Source organism: Xiphophorus couchianus, chromosome 12, assembly GCF_001444195.1.
Source record: "Xiphophorus couchianus chromosome 12, X_couchianus-1.0, whole genome shotgun sequence".
Classification (NCBI taxonomy): Eukaryota; Metazoa; Chordata; class Actinopteri; order Cyprinodontiformes; family Poeciliidae; genus Xiphophorus; species Xiphophorus couchianus.
In genome coordinates this window covers 8,845,540-8,868,962 of record NC_040239.1, presented here as the reverse complement: position 1 = coordinate 8,868,962, position 23,423 = coordinate 8,845,540, and the positions used below count along the sequence as shown (strand labels likewise).

At 39.5% G+C, this 23,423-nt stretch overlaps 2 protein-coding genes across 4 annotated transcripts; one reads left to right on the top strand and one right to left on the bottom strand.

Moving 5' to 3' along the window:
• Nucleotides 1–274: 274 nt before the first annotated feature.
• On the bottom strand, nt 275–20,331 carry lipg (lipase, endothelial). Of its 2 annotated transcripts, none has more exons than XM_028033619.1 (12): nt 20,321–20,331; nt 20,062–20,064; nt 5,897–6,143; nt 4,477–4,676; nt 4,190–4,369; nt 3,645–3,756; nt 3,338–3,556; nt 2,990–3,232; nt 2,709–2,826; nt 2,206–2,433; nt 944–1,048; nt 275–866 (listed from the first exon to the last, which is right to left on the bottom strand). In XM_028033619.1, exons 3-12 carry the CDS (start codon nt 5,973–5,975, stop codon nt 854–856), a joined length of 1,497 nt encoding a protein of 498 aa, XP_027889420.1. In that variant the 5' UTR covers nt 5,976–6,143; nt 20,062–20,064; nt 20,321–20,331; the 3' UTR covers nt 275–853. The 2 variants fall into 2 exon arrangements, with proteins under 2 accessions (XP_027889420.1, XP_027889421.1); XM_028033620.1 differs by having other exon boundaries at nt 4,477–4,661.
• On the top strand, nt 11,000–22,868 carry LOC114154494 (E3 ubiquitin-protein ligase KCMF1-like). 2 transcript variants are annotated; one of them, XM_028033622.1, is made up of 7 exons: nt 11,000–11,189; nt 12,996–13,163; nt 15,148–15,287; nt 17,891–17,992; nt 18,795–18,975; nt 20,294–20,612; nt 21,159–22,868. In XM_028033622.1, the coding sequence occupies exons 1-7, from the start codon at nt 11,174–11,176 to the stop codon at nt 21,484–21,486; spliced, it is 1,254 nt and encodes a 417-aa protein (XP_027889423.1). In that variant the 5' UTR covers nt 11,000–11,173; the 3' UTR covers nt 21,487–22,868. The 2 variants fall into 2 exon arrangements, with proteins under 2 accessions (XP_027889423.1, XP_027889424.1); XM_028033623.1 differs by lacking the exon at nt 11,000–11,189 and adding an exon at nt 11,487–12,158.
• Nucleotides 22,869–23,423: the final 555 nt, after the last annotated feature.

Below are 23,423 nucleotides of genomic sequence, written 5' to 3'. Positions count from 1 at the left end.
ATCCCATCAATCCAGTTTACTCAACATTTAATGCCAGTTCAAGCACCACTCAACTCTTTCCCCATACATTTATGGATCTGGTTCCCCCAAAATATCGTGGAGTCTAGATTCAGATAAACTAGTTTAACCCTTACTCAGAGGTCAAATGCCATTTCAAAAACATCCAAATTTAATGTAGTCTATTGCAAATCTCAGTCGCCATTAGAGTTGCTGTACAAGAACTGACAGAATATCAACCTCCAGTTAAAAGGGGGGAAAAAATGACAAGAAAAAGTTTCTACAAATGACTGATTTTATTTTGCAAAAATATTTACACTATTTACACACACCCCAAAAATGACACTTTGTAACACTAAGTTGTATTTAACGGGTCAAAATACAGTGCATCAATAATCTCTCAGCAGTTCTTGGTCAGACAAATACTGCATCTGGAAGAATTAAACATGCATCATTATGGGATGTGCTGATAAGTTATGTTGGTCTTGCAGTGCTTTATTTTTTAATAAATAAAATATTTTTAAAAAATTTACAGTATGTACTACAATGGCTGGCATTTCCTGGCACGAAGCTCTACTTCACCAATCCACACAAGAGTAACGTTCCTCGACTTTCCCAGCAGTCTCAACACAGACAGGAAATCCAAGGCTACGACCCAGTGCACCATTTCCCAGCTTTCTGGTAGACAAGACCCCCACAGTCTTCATTCCAAGAAATCTTCAAGATCTGAAGTCTCCTTCTCCAGTGCACCAACAAATCCAACAAAAGTGCAGAAGTGATAAGATTCTCCTCTTCTCTGAACCACACTGGGGCTCCCCGTGGTGACTGTGCATCGGTCATTTGAAGCCTCAACTTCTTACATTGGTAACCTTTAAGGAGATTCAGAATTAGACATGGAAAAAAAAAATTTAAGTGGACAAAAATCTGTAAAAATCAAGTTGGGTACCGTTTTCTAGGTTTAACTTCCCAGCCGTCACGACATTTAACGAAGGTTATCGACTCTCCTGGAGAGATCTCAGTTTTTGAAGGGTCTTGTGCACAGAAGGTAAACCTGCAACAAACAGAAGAACTTTATTGCAGTGCCCTCTCAACATGCCTGGGGTCTCATGCATAAAAGAGTGCGCAGCTTTCACACTAAAACGTTGCGTATGGAAAAATTTAGAAAAGTGCGGTGCACAAAAAAAAAAAAAAAATCGGATGCATAAAGCCGTGCGCATGCATGTGGCCGTGCACCTTTCCTTTATAAATCCTAATTTGCGGAAAATAGAGCGCAGCTGCTGGTCCGCCCTGTCGCCACCCCTAAATACATGTCACCTCACAAAAATACATTTTAAAGAAAAAAAAATCCAAATTAAAATAAAAAAAATTAAAAGAAAAGGAGATCCTGCAAACGTCTGAACAGTAGCACGTTCAGCCGGGATTTAAAGTCAGACAGCGCGTCGGAGAATCCTTTGAGTGGGGAATGTGGACATTTTGTTCTAAATAGTAGAATGCTTTATGTCCATAATCAAACCTGTTGATTATTTTTAATCAGCAGGTTTGAGTTAATCTGCTGATCCAACCCCGATTTCTTCTTTTAGTGAGAATGAAATTACCCCATAGAAGCATTTCATGCACTTCATGAGACAAAAAACTGAGAAAAAGTACTATTTACATTCGAGCGAGGTTTTCACATACATTTATTTTATGCATTTTGTGTGTGTGTTAGCTTATTGTCTAAGGATAAATGCGGTTCAGTTTCATCGTTTAAACAATAAAATATTAAAATCATGAAAAACATCAAGTTTGATGCTTCTTGGTCTAAATAACACCGAATGTAATCAGATTTCAGTGTATTTAGGTGAGTGCAAACTTTCCACAGAAAGTTTGCATGGCTGTCGCACATTTTCACGCCAGCAAAAAAGTGAGTATATTTACGCAAGCTTTGACGCAAAGTTAATTTTTATACATGCCGACTTGTGCGTAAAATATGGCGCTGCACATTTTTTGCGCGCACGCACGCTTTATGCATGAGGCCCTAGATCTCCATAGAAAAGATCCAATTTCAGATCAAGGCCCAGCATGGTTTAGACATCGAGAGCCAAAACAAACCGTCACCAAGGCCTCTAGAGAACTTTTACACACCGAGATGGTAATTTGGCAATAAATGCAATTGTAGTGCATCAGAGACCAGCTCTCGACAACCTTGCCATTTCCAATGCTGCTTACTTTTTCTGAGATTCTCCAGCTTTCACACGAATCCGTCGGATTTCCAGCACAGGCTTGGCAGTCTTGGCGTTCCAGTTCCAGAAAGAGTTCTTGATGTATTTGAAGACAGAGCTCAAGGATTCAGAGTCCCCCTCCCAGCTCAGACGGATCTTCAGCAGATCACCAATGTTCTCTTCAGTGAACACCAAGAAAGTGTTGGTGAAGTTCAGGCCAATAGGATCAGCATGGCTGCAAAAGAGACATTGGGGATCGTCAGGAAATCTACTAAAGCATCTAAAGACTAAGGAACAGCAAAGATCAGGCAAGCAAAAATTAGTTACATGCAACTTTTAGAGCCAGAAGCAACCAGATCCAACTCAAATTTACACTATATGGCTTTTAGCAGGTTTCCAAGAGATCCAAGCAGGTAGCTGCTTTGACATAGCTCAACCAAGAAGCTTCAGGCATGGTCATGTAAAAACATTCCAGCAAGACTGGCTTTTCAGGCTAGATTTTGAACTTACACAACAAAGATGTTTCCTGTGTCATTATGACCACCGTACAGCTTCACATAAAATGTTGGATCTGCATTATCAAACTGCTTCCTGTTGAACACATGCATCTTCATTTGATAGTGGTATCCTTCAAGAGAAAACAGTTAATGTTTAGTCAGAAACGTGTATACAGTAGCAATTTACATGTCACAGGACCTCCTCTGGTTTATGGCAGAGTTGCTTATCACTTACTACATACAGAGTACAAGATAAAGCCATAGTAAATTTACAGGTCACTTCCGTTTTCTTACCTCCAAAAGGAGTGTTGGCTCTGGTCTTCAGGTACATCTTACTGTTGCGTCTCTTGCGCATCTTTCTGGCATTGTAGCCAATGTTGTTGCAGCGGTTTTTGCGGCAACTGAGGCAGACCCCCTTCTTGAATCGATCTGGCCCGGTGCATTGGTAGGCGTAGCTCATATGCTCCTTGTTCATCAGGGAGTCCACAAACAAGTGCACGGCTCGCTCATGTTCACACTTCATCACCTCCATAAAGTCTGGAGAAAACAGAAATTAGGCACAACATTTAGGAAATTAGAACACCCATTAGTTTAGGTCTTAAAATGAAAAAAGGTCACGATGCACCGTCTTTAAGGACTCACTTCCTGCAGCTGCCAACATCTCACCGAGCGCACAGCCAGGCTGCACGTCACCACCATTTGGATAGATGTCAATGTCGCCAATTGGCTGCTGGATCCCAATGCTCACACCTAAAGCCTCCCGAGTGTACGTGTGCAGAACATCCACAAAATCGGCATCATCAGGCGACAGGCGTTTCTCCTCCTCCACACCCTCAAACATGGGCCCTGCTGGGTCCAGACCTACAAGAAACCCAGAGTGGTAAGCAAACAGAATCTTACATTTCCTAAGCAAAGTTTATTTAAAAGGGCTTAAATGCATTCATCTTACCAGTGATTCTACCAAGAGTCCCTTTTACATATGTTCCTGCAAAACCAGCTACATGAGCACCTAAACTGTATCCAATTAGATGAACATTCTCCAGAGGGAGTTTATGTTCCTCCTGTGTACACAGAAAAAAAAGAGCAATTCTATTAACAGCTGCCATAAAGTAGATCAATCATCTGTTTTACAGTCAAAGAGGCAAGTCTGTAGTGCTGCTGAACCAGTTACGATCTGAACATGGAAACTTTTTAAAACTATACAGTAATGGGGTGTTTGAGACGTCACTGGAATATGTGCATGCAACCAAGTGTTATCAATTTCATTGCCAGTTTCTGCAAAAAAAATTAAATAAAATACAAAATAAATCTATGACTAATCCTTTCAATGCTTTTGCCAGTATATGCAAAGCCTTGTGGCTCACTGAAAAAGGGAAACTTAAATGTTTTCTCAAACCTTGTGGTTCATGAGTATATACTTTGCCAGTGTTTGAGTAGTTTTCATTAAAACTGTGATTTTTAAGAGGAAGTCTTTTCGGAGGTTATGTCACACACCTGTAGCCAGTCGAGCATTTTGGCAATGTTGACCCCAACAGCAAGTGTGTGGTTGACTGCGTCAGGGTAGAGCTGCTGAGCCAAAGGTATCCAGTCAACAACCACCACATTGGCTTTGTTTTCACGCTGCATCACTGCAGAGACGAGTTTATCCATCCAGGTTTCAAATATGCCGCTCATCTGAAAGGACATGAACAGAATTAGAACCAAGGCAGATTGGGAATTTAATTTCCTTTTAATCTTTGAGGTGGACTTTAAAACTAGATTAACATAATGCAGGCGTTTACCGTCCAGCCATGGATGATGAAGATGGTCTTGGCTGTAGAGTTGAAGCCACATTCTTCCAAACAGGCCTTCTTGCCAGTTTGCAGGTAGCACCCTTCTTGGTCCAGGTCTAAACTTTTCCTCATGTTGTACTTAATCCTGCCATGGACAGCCTCCTCGTCTGTCGATTCAGACCCCTTGTCTTCATCTGGTGAGAAGAAATCTAATTAAATACATTGGAAAGGATCAAGTGGTAGTTTAATTTAAATGCTCCATCAGAAACTAAATAATGGCAACAGCCACAAATATCAAAAGTGCTCCTAGAACAGCAAGTGTCATATGTGTGCTACTCAGTTTAAAGTGAATGTTAAAGAGTCGTTCTATTCCAGAATCACCACCTGCATGCTGAATTGCTACAAGGTCGACTGGATGCAACTGCCTTGGTAGCACTAAATTAAATTAAATTTTAATCCATTGCAATAGTACTTATTGCATTTATTTATATACTGTGGATGAGATGGCTTGAAAAGCCACTGCCTGCCATTTGTTGTGAATTGGCTTGTACATCACTGAACCAAAAATACAAAAATTGATACAAAACGTTTAAAAAGAAAAAAAAAAAAAAAACACCGTCAAAAAGTTGGTATTAGAAAATGTGAAAAAAAGACGGATTTGGATCATGTGACTTCCAAAAGGATTAATCTCGTAAGCATTAAACTAAAGCCTATTCAGGGTCTAAACTTTTTCACTTGAAACCGACCGGCTGATGCTGCACAAAGGAGCGCAAACCTGCATGGGCACCTTCACTCCCTCTCACACAGCTGCAGCTCGTAATTACGGCATTTCACACGATGCGTTCAGACTTGAATGCCACATTTCTGAAATAACCCTGCTGCTCCGGTGCAAATATTCTCTCTAACCAACCAGAACCGAGTCAAATAAAACTTGTTTTCACCTCATCCAGACGCAGGAGATCTAATTTAATTCAGCGCTTAATTGACTGGTCGAGCCGATTTTAATTACAAGCCCCCACAGAAGCTTGCCGCGGAGAGACCATCACTACAATTATTCAACATAAACGCCCTTTAATTGGGCACAGTGACCAGAATGACTTCAGCCGAGTGGTCCGTAGTAAAACGCGGATTCAGCGGAACACATGTCTAAATGGTTTAAACAGACAAGAGGTGGGAGAAGAGACGTGGCGTGGAGAGAACCTCCCTTCAAGATTCTAAAAAAAGGACACGTCGCAGTCACGGCTCATGAAATCCATCCCGCTTTTCTGCTTTGGGTCGCTTATTCTGGATGGTTAACATTTATCCCATTCAAGGTGGGAACTGTACATTTATGAAGACATTTCTAAAGATTCTTGTCAGCTACGTTAGAACCAAGCAATGCCATTAAAAAGCAGACAAAGAAATGAATGAATAGACTTGGAGCGCTTACCTTCAAGAACACTGTTTTCCCCTAAAGCGGACGACACATACTGTAGAAAAGTCCATAGTAAAAATATGTTGAGATTCATTTCTCAATCACAGAGGAGAGGAGCAACACTTAAAAGGGTGTAAGCGAGTCTAAAATGTTTTGGGTGGGGTTTTTTTTGTTGTTGTTGCGCCTTGAGGTAAAGCAGTGAATGTTGATCCAGTGACAAAGGGACAGAGAACCGGCGCGTCCTCTTTTTGGATGCTCGGCTCTACAACTACTTGAATCTACCGGCTGAACGCGTCCCCTTTTCAGTTTTAAATACGTTCTGGTTGTAAGTCATCTGATCATCGGCTGATCTATCGTGGATCTTATTGGTCAAACCCCCGATTGTTTACGCTGAAGGGCGTGGCGTCTCTTGAATGGAGTAAGAGTAGTAGTTCCTCACGTTTTCGTGGTGACGCATGCCCCGATGGCATGGCTTGTCAGATACCCTGCAGCCGTTTGATGCTCCCGGGGATCAACCACAAACAGTAGACGGCAGAAACAAACTGGAAAGCAGGAGGGAAAACGCAGTGAGTTTGTTTCCTTGTGGTGATAAAAGCTGAGAATATTCTGAGCCGCGTCATGGAATGGAAACAATCCACCACCGTGGAATATATTTAAAAGGCCGTGTTGTGTGGGGGATGGAGACCCCTACCCATACACACACTGAAAGCATCTTTCCCCTATTCTTGGCACGCAGCCAAACCACCAGCTTAGCGCGCAGACCAGTTTCAATGCAGGAGGCAAAGAATGGGCCCACTCACGCAAGGGGGTCTACAATACAGTCAGTGTTTGTGTGTTCATACATCAGGGCCTACCAAAAGGAAGTGGGATCTGCCACTGCAGCAGCCCCCCTTGGTACCTGGTTCCTGTTCTACACATTACAACCACACAAGTAAAATATGTTTTGTTAGGGATTAGAGATCATAGTCCCGAGGTAGGGTAGCACATGACTGTGAAGCTGCAGGAAAACACAAAGATTTTCAATAACACTAATAAAAAGAAATCATCTTTGCAACTTGTTGTTGCAAAGGTGCCGCCAAACATCTTTGCAACATCATATATTAAAAAAATTAAAATGTCTGCACATCAGTTACATTCAGGTCTGAGCTTTGACTATGCCATTCTAACACATGAATATGCGTTAGAATGTTTCTTATTTTCCATCATTGCTTTGGCAACAGGGGGTTTACCCCTCAAAATACAAGTGAGATAAAAACTGAACAAACATGGATAACAAATGGTTAAAACTCAGATGAAAATGGTGATTTTTGCAAACTAATGAAAAAATGAAAAACGGCAACAATTCTGAAGCAGACCTGACTTTATTTGTATGGAAAGGCAAAGTGAAGTGGAAAAATGACATGCAAGACTTCAACTTTGCACATAACAGATAAAACTGCCATGATTTATTTTTTATTTCAATTTTTGTTTTATAAAAATGTGGTGAAAAAAATCTAAATTATCATTTGTGTGTTCTGCAAATTTTAACCCTTGTGCAGGACACATTAAAGAAACAATTTTCTTGTTGTGAAAGTTGCCCTCAATAATTTCACGTTCGTCAACAGAATTCTCAATTAAATGTTGTCAGTAGAGCTAAAAAAGTTCCTAAAAGTCATAGATTCATCATAGTCATAGTTACTTTATGTTAACACTTGACTCACAATTTACTTTCTGATTAATTGGTTGTATATTAACAGCCTTCAAGACACAATTTGTTTCTGTTATTTTAGTTAAATCAGTGAAAATGTCAAACAATGACCTAGTTTGAAGCAGCAACAGGTTTGATAAACAAGATGCAGATGAGTAGATGATACATGATGCATTTTTCAGGTTGTTGCAGGACCTCACTTCTTGTTTTTCCCTAAATTTGTCAAATTTTTTATTCTTTGTAAGCACACAAAGGGGACAGTATGTCAAAAGATTAAAGCAGCAAACATCCACAGAAAAAAATGTAAACATGTCCAGAAAGTTTGCCGAGCATTGATCAGAACCGATTAGCCCATCTGTGAATCATTTTTCTATAAAAGTTAGCAGAGACATTTTGTTAAAATGAAACACACATATGACACAGATCTAGTTCTGCATAAACTAATTATAGTCTCTAACCTTCAACGACAAAAGCTGAGCTGAACAAGACGTCATGTCCTGAAGTGTGTTCATGTTTCACATACTGACAATAATTACCGTTACAAACAAAAGGTTAGTCCCTCTAATTTAATTTGACATGTTCTTTGTCAAAGATTCGTTAAAAGGAGAAAAAAAAAAAGAATAGGAAAAAAATCTCAATGTCCTAAATGTATTTTAAAAAATGAGGACAGGGACACAGGAATGTTTGAAAATAATCTCTTCTATTTTTAGCCCCTTACCTATTAATAACTGTGTGCTTATAAAGATTCACGATAGCGTCTGAGGAGGTCACTGGAGTTCAAGCGGAGACGTCCAAGCCATGTACCCTCTCTAGTGTATAAATAATTTACCTGATGTCACTCAGAATTTCGAAACGCTGGGAAATGTTTTGGATTGGACTTCTTCAGGCTCAGTTGGGAAGGAGTAATCAGAATAAATCTGATTACACTATTACTATCAGGCAGTAATAGTGTAATTATTACTGCCTGAAATTATGTGCATTTTTTTATATTCTTCCCTGGAGCTTGTAATATCTCTGAAAAGAGGAAAATAGTAGTAAGTGCATTCAATCATGTCTGCCCGCCCATACAGAGGCCAGGATTCTAATAAAACAGTTAATAAATGAGAGCGAGAGACGGGCGGTGCCTTAGCATTGAATTTTATATAGTTTGGTGTGTTTTCTGGAAATAACTTATACTTTTATATGTCTAGCCAAATAACTTTAAACAGGTCGGATCCTAAAATTGAAACTGCTGTTATTTCATCTTCTAAATCCTTAATTTCTTCACAAGATTCTGTCTGAGAGGCATGTTTAGTCTAATCTTAAATTATAAGATTAAATCCACACACTGAAAAAAAAACATCCATCAAACATCTTATTTCTTGAAGTGAGAGTAAAAAAACATTCTGCAAATATAGCTGACATTTTCTTTTACTCTGTTTCAAGCTGCAGAACAATGAACAGCTTTGCAACTGTCACTTTAGAAATAGTCATTAAGATTCTGAAAAATATGTTGCAGCAATAATAAAAAACATTAAGTTTGTTTGGTGTGTTTTCTGGAAATAACTTATTCCAGAGTAAGACTAACAAACAGTAAGTTTTCCAGAAAGTCCTGGCCTTATATTTATGTTTTTCATTTGAGCATGACAACGACACCAAAGTAAACCAATGATACTTCTCCAGAAAGAGCTACATGTACTTCTCAGAACATGTCTGATGTCAGAAACTGGCATTCATGGTTACCTTGACAGCTAAAGAAGCCTTCAGTGAAAGGCTCATGTTATTCTTTCCGTCCACTCAGCAAGATTTCAGGTCTCGGTCTGGGAGCCAGTTCGGTTCTGCAACGTGCCGACCTGTCCTCAGTTTGTTCTGTGAGGTCTGTGCGGCAAGGAACCACTGCACGAAACTTAAATAATCACACAGAGCTGAGGTTGTCGAGGACAGCAGAAAAATCCTGTTTAAACATTTTTCAGGTGTCAGGTAGAGCTTTAATTCATCCTTAAAGCCTTTGTTAAAAACTGCAGCAATGAAATATCAAATTAGAGCAAAGTTTGCAGCATCTGCAGACACTTTTAGAAGAGATGGTACTCTACTTGTTTCTGAAATTTCTAAACTGAACTAAATTATAGGTTTCCAATTGTGATGCTTAAAGATGACCGTGATGTTTTCAGCTAAAGCAGGTGATCAAGTACAAGGAGATAATGACACTGTAGCAAACAAACAAGACAAGACTCAACTACTGTTGAGTAGTTTTATTTAATGGAAATACTTCCCTAGGCGACTGGTTGGTGTGATGGAAAAGACCGCTGCCTCACCTGAGTATAGCGCCTGGTTTGCATATGAGGTATGGAACCTTTGCTCGATGTTTACATGTTCTCCTCATTATCTTTCTGGGATTTCCAGCAGTATTCCGTCCATAATCATAAAACTGTAATCAAAAACATATGTGTCATCTTTGGAATGAACCGGCTACTTTTACCTACAATTTATTTGTGTTTTTCTTCATCTGAACGTAAACAGAGGATATAGGACAGGGTGAGGCGCTGTGCTATTCATGCAGAGCTCAGAGTAGAGCTACTCATCAAAGGTGCATCCTGATGGGGTGTGGGTGTGTGATCAGAATGCCTCCACAGCAGGGGCGACTAACTCATTTTCATAGGCCGGTTGTAACAGGATATATTACTAAACCTACCCATTAACTACCCTATAACAAACTGTTAAAACACTACTAAATAGCTGTCTTTGCATTCAATGCAAAGACAGCTATGTACTGTCTTCGCTATTAATCAAATAATAGCAAACATCTTTTCACACTGATGTAATTTGACAATATACAGAAACACTGGGCTTTGATTTGATTAATGAAAAAACATTTAAGCACACAACTGCAATCTTGTAATCTATCTAGGTGTTCTACTAGATTCTACTAACTAGAATCTAGAGAGCCACATAAAAATGTATGGATTTGGCCCCTTGGCCTTGAGTTTGACACGTGCTCTACAGGCTTAGCCCTTGAAGATTAGAAACTCTCCGATATCCAAGCAGAATTCAGACTGTTTCGCTGCTATCAGCTTTAGCCTGCATTCAAAGGTGTTGGATAAGACTGAGGTGGTTGGGCATCTGAGCATCTGATCACCTAAAGAGTCTTGCCGTTGAGAGGCCTGACTGGGATTCCCTTCTACAAATGCTACTCAAATGATCAAATCTGATAATATGGATACATTTAGACTCTAATGAAGTGTCTTTTTTATTTTATATGTGTTTCGTGTGTATTTATTTAAATATATAAGCTTGAAATTTTATTAATCTCTACGTATTTTTAAAAAATATACGAAAGCTTGCACACTTTAATAGTGCAATCAGACATCTAGAAAATTGTCTCTTCAGTTTACATCAGCCATGGCAACTGTGGCACCAAATGTAAGACAGCAGCGCCCCCATGTGGCCAAACCAGTTGGCCGGTGACACAGCAGGAGGCGGAGGGGAGCAGTGAAGCCAAACCGGATCCTTCATGAGGGAAGAGGCCAGGGACAGGCACTAGCCCCGGCTTCTCTTCTCTTCTCTCATATTATTGTGTATTGCAAGCCACGGGAGCCCAAATAGGGGGCTGAGTCAGTGTTCGTAGGATGTCCCGTCATGAAGGTAAGACCTAATTTTAGCACAGACCGGAGGGCACCCCGCAAATTGTAATATAAACGTTGACACAGTGCACCGTCGGCTAACTCCTGCTAGCGGACAGATTCTCTATTTGCAGCTCGTCTTAGCTAACGTTAGCTACTGTTAGCAGCGTGTGTGCGCTAAATCGTTAACAACCAATTTTGCCGGTCTTAAAATATATATTTAATATAACGGCTCATCTGTTTGCAGTTACTTTGAGAAAATGTTCATAATTCCACTTTAGTCAGCGCTGTCACATAGGCGGAAGAGGCTAGTTGGAGAAGCGGAGGGCTAACTTAGCATGCCAGCTATGCTATGTGGTGATGTAGGTGATCGTTGAGGAGCAAGGGGAGTGCCGAAAATAGGCAACATTAGAGGACAGCGGATCCCAGATGGCGTTGGAGGAGTGGAAGCTTGGAAATTATTCCTGTTAGCTGCTTTAGCTTCGTTCCTGGTGAAAGTTGGCCTGTAGATCTCAGCTTCGTTAGCTAACGAACTGCAAACTAACAATCACCTCGTCCTTGTCACCAACCTTGTTTGGCTTGGAGTTGTTTACTCGAATAAAATGTAAACGGATGTATTAACCGCGATATTACTACAAAGTTTATTCAGGAACATTGCGCCGGCTTGTCAGTTAACATTTTGCCCAACGGTAGCTGGTTAGTTGCAAAGGTTAGTTCGGTGCTGGGCGGCCTCTGTTTCCATGTTTGTGTTGTTGCTGTGAACTTTGCTGTCAGTTGTGGTCAAGTTATATATCTGAGACAGTTGAGGAGTTGTCCTGAATTTAAGAAACGCGTATTGACTGTGATTAAAATGTTTGCTGGATTAAGAGGCAGTTTGTTTGGAAAGCAGAACACGGAAAAGTATTTGTGTTCCCAGATTTAATTCCCTTTAACTTTTTCTCTGAGATAATTGAATTTAGAGATCTCAGCTGCCGAAACAAACAAATCGGAGGTGAGATTTTTAAATGGGTCCTTTAAATTTAGACTATTTGCTTTATTTTGCATAAGATGTTGTAGCTTCTGAGTTTGTTGGTGGCACTACCAAGTTTTGTTTGTGATTTAATTGCATGGCATTAGATAATTGATTTCAAATCCCAAAGTGTGAATGACACTGATTAAGTTATTTTTTAAAGTAAAGATTATGGCTCATTTTTGAAATGGGATTTTCTTTAAATCACAGCCAGACTGAGCATTGTACTTGGGATGGTTTCATAGCACAGAATATGTGCTTGTGGGGCTTGATAATTCTGACATATAGTCACAGGAATAGTTACTTTTTAAAAATTTTTTTAGGCAATAGATTGTTTGTTTTTATCATAATCATACTAGAACCAACAAATATTGTGATAAAAGTTTAGTTCTATATCCCTCACCAATGTCTTCTCTTCTTTAAGTACAAACAGGGTTTTGGTAGACCAGAACCACAACAATATGCTTTAGTTATGTTGTTACAAATGAAAGTAAAAAATATACGAATGATGATTCTAGTTATCTCTGTGTTCACCTTGAATCTCAGAATTTCTTCCAATAATATAATAGTTATATAAATATTCAGTAAATAGCTGTTTGGTTTAAATATGTTATGTTTAAGCATCAGTTGGTCAGCGTTTGTTAATTTTGTGAATTATAATTCAGCTTGTGAAACTTTCCTCTTTTTCTACGTAAAAACAAAAGATTTTTTTTTCTTGCATTAGATAATATATTTATTGTAAATGTCTGCTGTAACAGTCTGATATGGTCATTCATATTGTTGAACTTTTGTGGTTGTGTTGCATGTGTTCTCCTTCAGGTGTGAGCTGCGACGCGTGTTTAAAGGGCAACTTCAGAGGTCGACGGTACAAGTGTTTAATTTGCTACGACTATGACCTGTGTGCATCATGCTACGAAAGCGGTGCAACCACGACCAGACACACCACAGAACATCCCATGCAGTGTATATTAACAAGAGTTGACTTCGGTACGTAAAGCTAAAGTTAACATGAGGCACATTTTGAAAATGTGTATAACATGTTACATTTTGGCAGCATGACTCATCTGTATTTTTAATTTGAAGTTATTTGCTAGTGAAGTCTCTTAGGAATACGACGTTCATATTCATTTGTAGTTCTGTTTCTGTAAACAGAACTGAATAAAGATGCAGTTTGTTAATTAATTAAAGTATTCATGTCGGTGCAGTTGTAGTTATTTTTGCTTTTTTTTCTCTGGTTTTGAACACCATGTCATAAATAATTGAAACCTGGCGGCTTGATATTTTGCATAGATCAGACTTGATTGAATCTTATAATGTGTAATTTTTTTTTTTTTTTTTTTACATATTTTAAATTGAGAGGCTTTAGTTTCCAAATGAACTTGCAGTACTTGTCGTTCCTAGCCAGTCTTAAAAAAACATTTTTTAATTTTTGTTTTAGTATTTTCCATGTCTGTGTGGAAAAGGAAAGCAGAAGTATGGAAAAATATTTTTATTTCCAGACTTTTTTCCCTTTAAACTAATTATCTTAAATTCCCAAAAAGAGTTGGTCCAGCCAGATCTTTTTACCATGATTGCAACAGACTTTTGATACTGTTTTGGACATGGTTACTATTTTGTCATCTGCTACATGAAATCTTTAGTTTAACATTCAAACAATAGCGATCTACCCTTTCATTGACAAATGTTACTCAGGCTTTTGAATCCTGGATGTTTTAGACCAAAAACTCATAGTAGGGTAGAAGTATTGTTTCCACCTGTTTTCATGACCGTAATGATACATCATTCAGATGTGGAGGTATTAATGGAATAGTATAAATGCCATGTAAACTGTTATAAAATTCCTTAATGCTTTGCTTATTTTTATTAATATGTGTGCTCTCATCTGACTTGCTACTTCCTTGTGAAAATGAAGATTGTCTCAATATAAAGGTTGTGAGATTCTTTCAGTTGGATTTAGTCTATTTTCTCCCTTTTGCTAAGTTTCATTACGTTCAGTGTTTATCTTTATTGATTTTTTTTTGCTATTAGTACCATCCTCATCACTACTGCAGGCACAGGAAAGATGTGATCAGGTTAAACTGTCGACCTGCTTATCTAAAACACTGGACTACAGTATTCGTTGTTTAAGCAATTGGGTCTTGGAGTTCTTATACTGCATTTTTACATTTTTGCTATAAATGCAGGCGACCCTGAAAAACTTGAGCATTTTTGGAAAACTTTGTGAACAGCAGAACCCTTAGTGCTGCGGTGGTGCTGACATTGCTGCTTAAAAAGCAAACTGACATCCATCTATCCTTTTACCCGCTCATCCATGTGTGTCTGTCCATCCAGCTGTCTGTTCATTCATCTGTATGTTTGTCCTTCCCTCTATCTGTTCAGCCATCTGTTTGTCCTTCTGTCTGTTTGGTCGTCCATCCTTCCATGGATCCATCAGTTAGTCTGTCTATCCTTCCTTGCTTGACAATTTATCACCCAGTAATATTCGTTACTGTGTTACCTGACTTTTTTATTTAATTTGTTACCTGACTCCACTTTCATTCAGATGTTAAGAATTAAGTAAGTAATCAGAATGATTGATGTAAGAAGCTTTAGAAACAAATGTGTGGTTTAAATGACATTTTAACTTGATGTGCAGGATTGCATTTGTCGTATCGTCTACCGGGGGTCTCGAGCTCCAGTCTGTCATGTAACTCTTAGATGCATTCCTAACTCTACACGTCTGAATCAAGTAATTGAATTATTGCCTCAGCATGCGGTCAAGTGCTGCTAGTGACCTAATTATTTGATTCCAGAAGGTAGAAGCAAAAACATCTCTAAAGGGTGCAGGGCGTCATCGTTAACAACGGGTCTATGAAATGACAATCTGAAGATATTATTTAATAACTTTATTAGAATCACAGATTGGTTTTTTTTTCCCCTCTGGAATGCTTGTGTACATACCAGAGCTGAAAGCAGTTTGTCTTTGTTTCAGACCTGTACTATGGCGGAGAGGCGTTCTCGGTGGAGCAGCCTCAGGCCTTCACCTGTCCCTACTGCGGCAGGATGGGCTACACAGAGATCTCCCTGCAGGAGCATGTGGCTGCAGAGCACACAGAAACCTCCACTGAAGTGGTGAGTGGGCGCCTGAAGATCAGTCGTCTCCATGTAACCCCGTATAAAGTTGTCTCCATGTAACCCCGTATAAATGTCTGGCTCGACTTTACCGCTGAAAAGAAAATGCTTCCAGCTGCAGTCTGAGTAAAATAAATGGATTGCAAATAATTTGTGGTCATTAAGTCTTAGTTTCAAAGCCAGTTCTGATGGGAAGTGTTGTCAGGTTGATTGTTTACGGGCAGAAACTATAAACAGGGAAACAAATGGTTTATTGCTGTGAAATAATTCAAAGCTGTGCTGTATTGTTTTATATTTTTCTCCTGGATTGCAGTTTTGCATGCAGATTATGACAATTTTGCTTTCCTGCTATATGGTCATTGTGTGCACAACACAATCTGTTGGGCCACAGCGGAGAAATATCCCTAGATGTTAGAAGAAACTGATTTGCAAAGCTCTGATGTAATGGAGGGGAGTGTTTTGATCCTGACTGTCACAAATGTAGCGTATTCAGTCATTCTAATTAATTGTTACTTCATCTACACGGATTTATGGGGACGCACGAACTCACACAGGATTAGGATTCAATTGCTGTTTGAAACATTTCCTTATGTCATCATTTTTATCTTCTTTTCCTGGAAGAAATGAACCTTTCACTTTCAGTACACTGCTGGAAATAATCACCAAGTCATTCACTAATCCTGTCTGCATTTTGTTTAACATGTGCAGAGAGGAACTTATTGTCATGCAAAGGTAGAGACAGAGGATGTGAAAAAGGGGTAATTTAGAGAGGACACATTTAGAAAATCCAAACTGCAGCTCCTGAATATCTTCAACAGGTTCTTGTGAATTAAACAAGCAGTTAATGAGGTCTACATAATTAGCTTAAGTTATTATTAAGTTGGGACAACATTCCAATATTAAGAGGAAGTCCTAACGCAAACCCTTCTGATATTAGTGTGATGGTTTATCTTGATGCTGATACACAGACTAACTAGAGAGAAGGGCTTTAATTTCCATGAGACAATTTTCCAGGATGAGTAAAAGATACGTTGGTCTGTCAGGTAGAGAGCAGTATGTAATGTCTTTTTAACTGTATTTCTCTTTATTCCAATGTTTGATCTTCCTTTGGTTAGTCTGTTGTAACTGAAATATAATTTCAGCTAAAAATATCTAAATCTAAAGACAATGAACAGCTCACAAGCATCAGCATCACATTTCTGGTCTTAATTTGTTCTGAAACTTTTTATTTGAAATGTGAGCCACACTTTTTCCACTTCAGTTCACAAATAGTTCTGATGAAAGCTGATTTAAGTTCCTCTGTTGGATGGATTGACTCAAGTTTAGATGACAGAGCTTCCATCAGCACATGTATTGATCTTTTTTATTATTATTATTTTATTACTTGGCTTTTAAGATTTACTGAGAGTGTATATTGCTGCATCACTCCAGACATCTCAGGAGGATAAGGCTTGAAGTGTAGTGTATTTGGTTTACATGGACAGAAAATATCACAACAAATAATGAAAATAGATTCTAAATTAAACTTTACATTCACAAAAAGCGACTTTTATAAATGTCAGTCTAGTAAACATGTTACCATTATTTAAAAAAAAAACTGTTCTAGGTGCATTTTTCATTAAAATGACGTTTCTTGCTGAGATTCACTTTTAAGTGTTCTAAATCAAAAACAGATTTGAGTTGATGAAAATTAAGTTCTGTTTCACCGTCAGCTACGGAGTCTGCTTGTCAGCAGACAAAAATAGAAACTATTGTTATACTGATTTGAGTGAGAAGAACCTTTAAAAAAATATGGTCAGAAATGGTTTGGATCATCAACTTACAATCTGACATGCTAGACTGACCAAATCCAGGTTATTTGTGTTTATTCGATGCTACATTCATGTCGGAAAAATTACGTTTCCCTGGACAGAACTGTGGGAAGTTTACGACTTGAAATGGAGTCGTAAACTGTTTTTTGTTCCCTCACCGTCTGACAACATAAGAGGCTTGGTCTGATTTACATTCAGACAGTTAGCATCACTGATATTATTTCTACTCACTAACAGCCAAAATGAAATAATTTGTGAAAAAAAATAATTAATGTAAACTTCTGGTTTTGACTGTATGTAGTGTGGACTATGCAGGAACAGTTATTTAAATTTTTATTAGGATCATTATATTATTTTGTAATAATAATGTGATTTAAAAAAATCTGGTTTAACACAATACCAAGAAACTCTTACTTGTTTACAGACCTTAAAAACTAACAGTATTGGAATTGTTTCACATATTTATGCATGGTTGGCTGCATAAGAGCATCAATAAATGTTTATTTACAATAGCTGAACTATCTTAATTATTGTACTGAAGTAGTTTATTATTAATGAGTGAGGCTTGCTTATAGATCAGTAATTGTGTGAGGCTCTGATTGTAGTTCATTTTTAAACAGCTTTTATTACTATGGCGATAACTATCACATCAACAATTCGTAGTGAAGGAGATCTTGTCAGGAAGTAATGTTGGGATCTATTGCTAGAATATTTCTGAAGAAGACCCAGTTGGTCGTTATGTGTGGTTCAGCTAATATCACCATGTTTTTTTTTTCTCTTGCTGTTTTCCAGATATGCCCCATATGTGCAGCACTGCCAGGTGGCGACCCAAATCACGTGACAGATGACTTTGCTGCTCATCTCACACTTGAACACAGAGCCCCTAGAGACTTGATATCCTTTTATCACTCTGACAGTCAGACGTATATTCAGAACAACTCAAGAAAAATTTCTTTTTTTGAGAGTCAACTAGATTACACCCATTTAGTCTGTAAATCGGAGATGCTTTATTTCTCTCTAAGCCTCAGGTACAATAAAATATTGTGGTTTATATCAGTGTTTCCTAATATTACTTGTATTGGTATTATTTGGTCATTCAAAGTTCAGAAAGTGGTTTCACCTGCACAATTCTAAGAACCCTGAACCATTTTTAATGCATTCATTATTAAATGTTGTTAAATTTTATGTTGTTGTGCAGCTTGTAATGAAATCAGTTGGCTTGCTTGTCAGGAAGGAACTGAAATACCTTGGTTCTAGAATAGCCTCAGGTCTGACCGCATCAGCCTTGTGGTCTATTTATAGGACACTTGGAACAAATGCTTCAGAGAAAACAAAAGAGGCAGAAATACTCTGAAATGAAACTCAGAGCAGGAGTTTCAAAAAGCTTTACAAAATGTCTCGGTTTGGTTTGAGTTGTGTGGCCTGTTTCTCTGTGACTGGGAAGATTAGAGCAGCATGCAAATATGTTTTCAAATCACAGCTGGTGCAGAAGCTCCGTCAGACTGTAGGGAGCACGTTCTCGTTGTTTTAATGCTGCAGTAATCAAATACACAAGAACCAGGCTTTCCAATGTGACTATCCTCTTAAACTGTGAACAAGAATGTTTTCTCATAAGAACATTTGACAAGATATAGCTTTTTTTATATGCATATAGTAGATTTAGCGTCCAGTTTTTTTCCTTAACAGCGAGCGTCACGATGAGTCAAGCGGGGTGCGGCATGTGAGGAGGATGTTTCACCCCGGGCGCGGGTTGGGGGGCCCGCGAGCCCGCAGGTCTAACATGCATTTCACCAGCAGCACCACAGGGGGGCTCTCCACCAGTCAGAGCTCCTCACAGAGCTCCAACTACAGCAGAGAGGCCATGGATCCCATAGCAGGCGAGTAGACCGCTGCAGGCTCTGCTGGACCGACGTTACTGCAGAAGCTGCTACCAACAAAAACAAGACATTTTAAAGTTGGACAGTTAAATTCTTAATTTTTTTTAAATATTTATTTTGCTCAGAAATGTCCCTGTCAAATATCAACTTCATTTTTTAAGATTTTTTAAGTTGTCTTTAAGAACCTCATGTTGTAGAAATGTATACAACTTGTAGTGTGGCCTAGTCAAAGCCATCACGCATCTCAAATTGATTTGAGATGCGTGTGGTTCATGCTCAGAAACCTTTCAATGCTGCTGAATTAAAACAATTCTGCAAAGAAGAGTTAGCCAAATGTTTCCACATGTGTGCAAAAACTAGAGACGTGTGGTACTGGCTGATAGTCACTAACATACCGGCATTGATCCGATGAATAAAAACGAACCGACGTTAACATCTAATATAAAAAAAAAAAGAAGTAAATATGAGATTTCAATATCGGCCCAAATTTTGAAATCAGTGAGGCATATGAAAAACACATTGTAAGTTACAGTGAACACTTCAGGCAGCCCCTCCTTCCACCACGTTGATGAATAAAAAGGCACAGTTGCTTTCCTCGCGCGTCGATGAATGCACAAGTAATAAGCAGATATTGAAAGCCTGATAATTGCTTAATTGTAGGAAAAAAATCCAGACATCCTGTTGTTTCACAATCTGCTCCTTTATACAAGATGGAGATTTGCAGTAAAGTCAAAATTCTGATCGTGACTCCCTGATATTAAAACCCATTAACAAATTAATTGGTCCTGTCAGCATCTATGCAACTAAAGGGAATAAATCTGAGAGCAGTAAAAACGTCTTTATTCCAACTTCTTCGCTTAGTTTTCATAATTTTTTTTTAAAAGCTAATATCTAAGGCATTTTTCAGTGTCTTTTAAAAAGTTTGTTTTGTGTGGGAGGGAATTGTTGCTGTGGTAATTCCTTGTTTATCCTGTTCCCGATTTTAATTTGGTTCAGATCTTGGCATTCGCTCAGCCACCCCCAGCTGCGTCTTAATGAGGGCCAGTGTTCAGTTCCAAACAGAGCGCCAGTGTCCTTTCTAATGACCCACTGTACCTGCTGAGCTTTGATCCCACGGCTGGTTTTAGAAGATTAAATCGCTGGAAATTTGTCTGAATGTGTCGCTCACACCAGTAAAGAAATGAATGATTTCACGTTGCAGCTATGTTGCTTTTTGTTTTTCTTCGTGAGAGCTTGCAGTCTGGTAATGATCTTGTGCTCAGCAAGGTCTTCTCATCACAGTTCCTGACTCTGAACTCTGTGCGTTTGCTTCTCGTAGAGCTCCTGTCCCAGTTGTCGGGGGTACGGCGTTCGGCGGGGGGCCAACTCAGTTCGGGTCCCTCCGCCTCGCAGCTCCAGCAGCTTCAGATGCAGCTCCAGCTGGAGCGCCAGCAGGCGCAGGTGGCGCGTCAGCAGCTGGAGACGGCCCGAAACGCCAGCCGAGGGGGCGGCCGAGCCAACGCAATCCTCAACACGAATTCAACCGCTGCAAACCCCAACCCCAGCGCCAACCACGCCAACAACCCCAGCCACCACCCGGGGGCAACTGAGCCCAACACACAACACACGGCACACAGCTCCCAGTTTCTACTCAGCAGGTAGGAACATCTACCCTCCATCTGACGCTCATTACTTCTGATGGTGCCAGTTGTGGATTTTTACTTATAATTTCATAAACCACAGGATCCAAATACTTTGATTTGCCATAATTAGTTCTGTGATGCTTGGTTTAACAACAGAACACCAAATGTCCATGTTTGATCTTAAATACCTCAATATGAACTGCAGGTTCAAACCATCTCTATGATGCAGTTAGTTAAGCATTGAAACAGCAGGTACACTATGTAAAAAAATAAAATAAAATAAAAAAAACACTACAGGCCCAATCGCATTCGCACTGAGGTGAGATACATTTAGAGGATTTTGAAGAATCGAAAACATAGAAAAACATGGTGACTTTAAGTCACCTTGAATTTTATACCTTTCCTCCAAGAAGACAGACACACATAGTCAGAATGACTTATGATCTCTAAACTGTATTTCAACACAGGTATCTGTAAAAGTGCTAAAGGGTTAATACGTGGAACAGACCTCTAAGTTGATCCTTGTGTGAAGACATAACTGTTTCCTGTTCCGTCCCCCAGGCTGAGCGAACCGCGGCTGTCTGAGGTGGAGCGGCAAGCGTGTGAGGCCCAGTGGGCTGACAGGAGCCTGTTCGTCACCGAGCTGCTGCTCTCCACGCTGCTGCCCGACGACGACGCCTCGGCCTCTTCCTCCGAAGACGAGGATGATTGTCACGGCTCGTTGCGAAACTTCGCCGACTTCGAGGCCATGGGCTGCGTGGAGGTGATGACGTTGGACGTGGCCCTGGAGAACCTCAACCTCAAGGAGACGAGCCCCGCCCCGAAGAAGACGAAACCGGCGACTAAAACGGCACCCGCCAAGAAAGAGCCCCCCGCGCCGCCCCTTTGATGACATGGCCGCTCCCTTTCCCCCTTCAATCCACCATTGTGACTAGCCGACTGCTCCGTCAGTCCAACTGCCAATGGATGACAAAGACTGCAGTTCTTCATGGCTTTTTTTTTTGTTTTTGTTTTTTTTCTCAGTGATTGTCATTTCAGTTCTGTCGCTCCCCAACTCCACCCCATGTTTTACTTTGTGTACATTGAATAAAAGTAGTGAGACGAGAGAATGTGAAAGCAAGCAAGCGTGTCGGGTGTGTGAGACAAAAGAGAACTATATAAATATATTATTAAAAAAAAAAAAAACTCTATATGAAAGTTGATAATCAGTCCCACATAACCCGTGTTTCCTCTAGCAGAAAACGTAGTCCGCTGTTTTCCAGAGACAAAACCTCGTCACACACTCACAGAAAGAGAGGAGGCCGACTGAAATCCCTCCGCTTAATAAAAAAAAACACAAAAAAAACGCTGCTGTGTATTTATAGATATAAATTGAAGTGCTTGGATGGTTTACCACAACTGAAGCATGAGCTTAAATCACCATGTGCCCATTTTAAACTGCACAGTCACCAGACGGGGAGGTCCTGGCTAACGTTCAACTGTTTGGTGCCTCTTCACCGGCATCTTTCCACCACACGCGCACACACACTTTCTCTCACACACACACTGACTGTTTTGTTGACCCCTATGTCAAAGTCTCAAGCCCCTCCCCTTTGTGTGACGCCAACTGTTTTTTTTTTTTGGTCGTGTGACCTGGCTTTATATCGACTGTGGGCACTTTGGTTTTGAATTTGCATATCCAGTGTCCATTTATGTACACTACAGCTGTTCTGCACAGAAGTGAAACACACATCTCTCTGAGGCGAAAGAGACGAAGCGATCTCGGTTGTGACCGTTTTCAGGCCTTTTCTAACAGAAGGAACGTGAGCCTTGGTCTCCTCACACGGTTGTTTTCTCTCTCCTCTCTTTGTCTTTTACAGGAGATCAGACGCTTCCTTCTCCAGCTTCATGTGTTCTGAAATTAATCTCATGAATACAAAGATTTACTCATCATGTGACTTGGAAGGAGAGGATCCTATATTGCTCTTTCCGTCAATCTTATGAGTCCAAAAAGATCTTTGTATGCCTCCACTGCTAAACTGAAGAAATGCAATGTATGTTTTTTGGCTCACGAGAAGAGCCAAACGACAGGGTAAACCTTTTCAGTTTGGAGGACAATAAAACATTTTTTGGATGGAAACAGACTAACCCAAATCCTGCTGTCTGGTTATTTTTGGTTTATTATTTTTGGCTTTTATTTTTTCCCCCAGTTGCCAATTTTCCTGGCGAGCATGTACAGAATAATGGTATAAAAAAAATAAAATAAACACATACCTTCCAGGTCGAGTTCAATCTCATGTAGTCCTGTCATCTCCTGATGCATCAATTGCGCAAGTTTATTTGCGTAGCCCATTTCAGCAATAAGGCAGTACAACGTGCTTTATATCATAAAAACAAAAAGTAAAAAAAAGCAGTTGTCCTTGTTTGTAGCTGTTCTCTGCAGTCGTCTTTAAAAAACTTTTTTACATTAACCAGCAATAACTCACCTAATTCAATGAGAAAAGTAAAAAGTTTTAACCTTATATGTCCTAAAGAACTAGGAGAAACTGTGTAGTCTAATCTTGTTTCTGCTTATTTTAATGAAAGTAAAAAAAATGTGCATTTGGGTAAGTCCATTAAATTACAGATTGGACTGAGAGAAAAAATGTCTTTCCGCCCTCAGGTTGTTTCCCTGACTTGAGCACAGCTGTGTTATTTCTCACAGAAAGATTCACTTAGAAAACAAGTTTTTGGAATTCTATCTGGGAAATATCAAAAGCATTACACACTTTATGAAACACAGGAATGGCCACATATTTGAACTAGGAACAAATACAGCCTAGAGGTGCATCTTAAGTTTAATAAAAA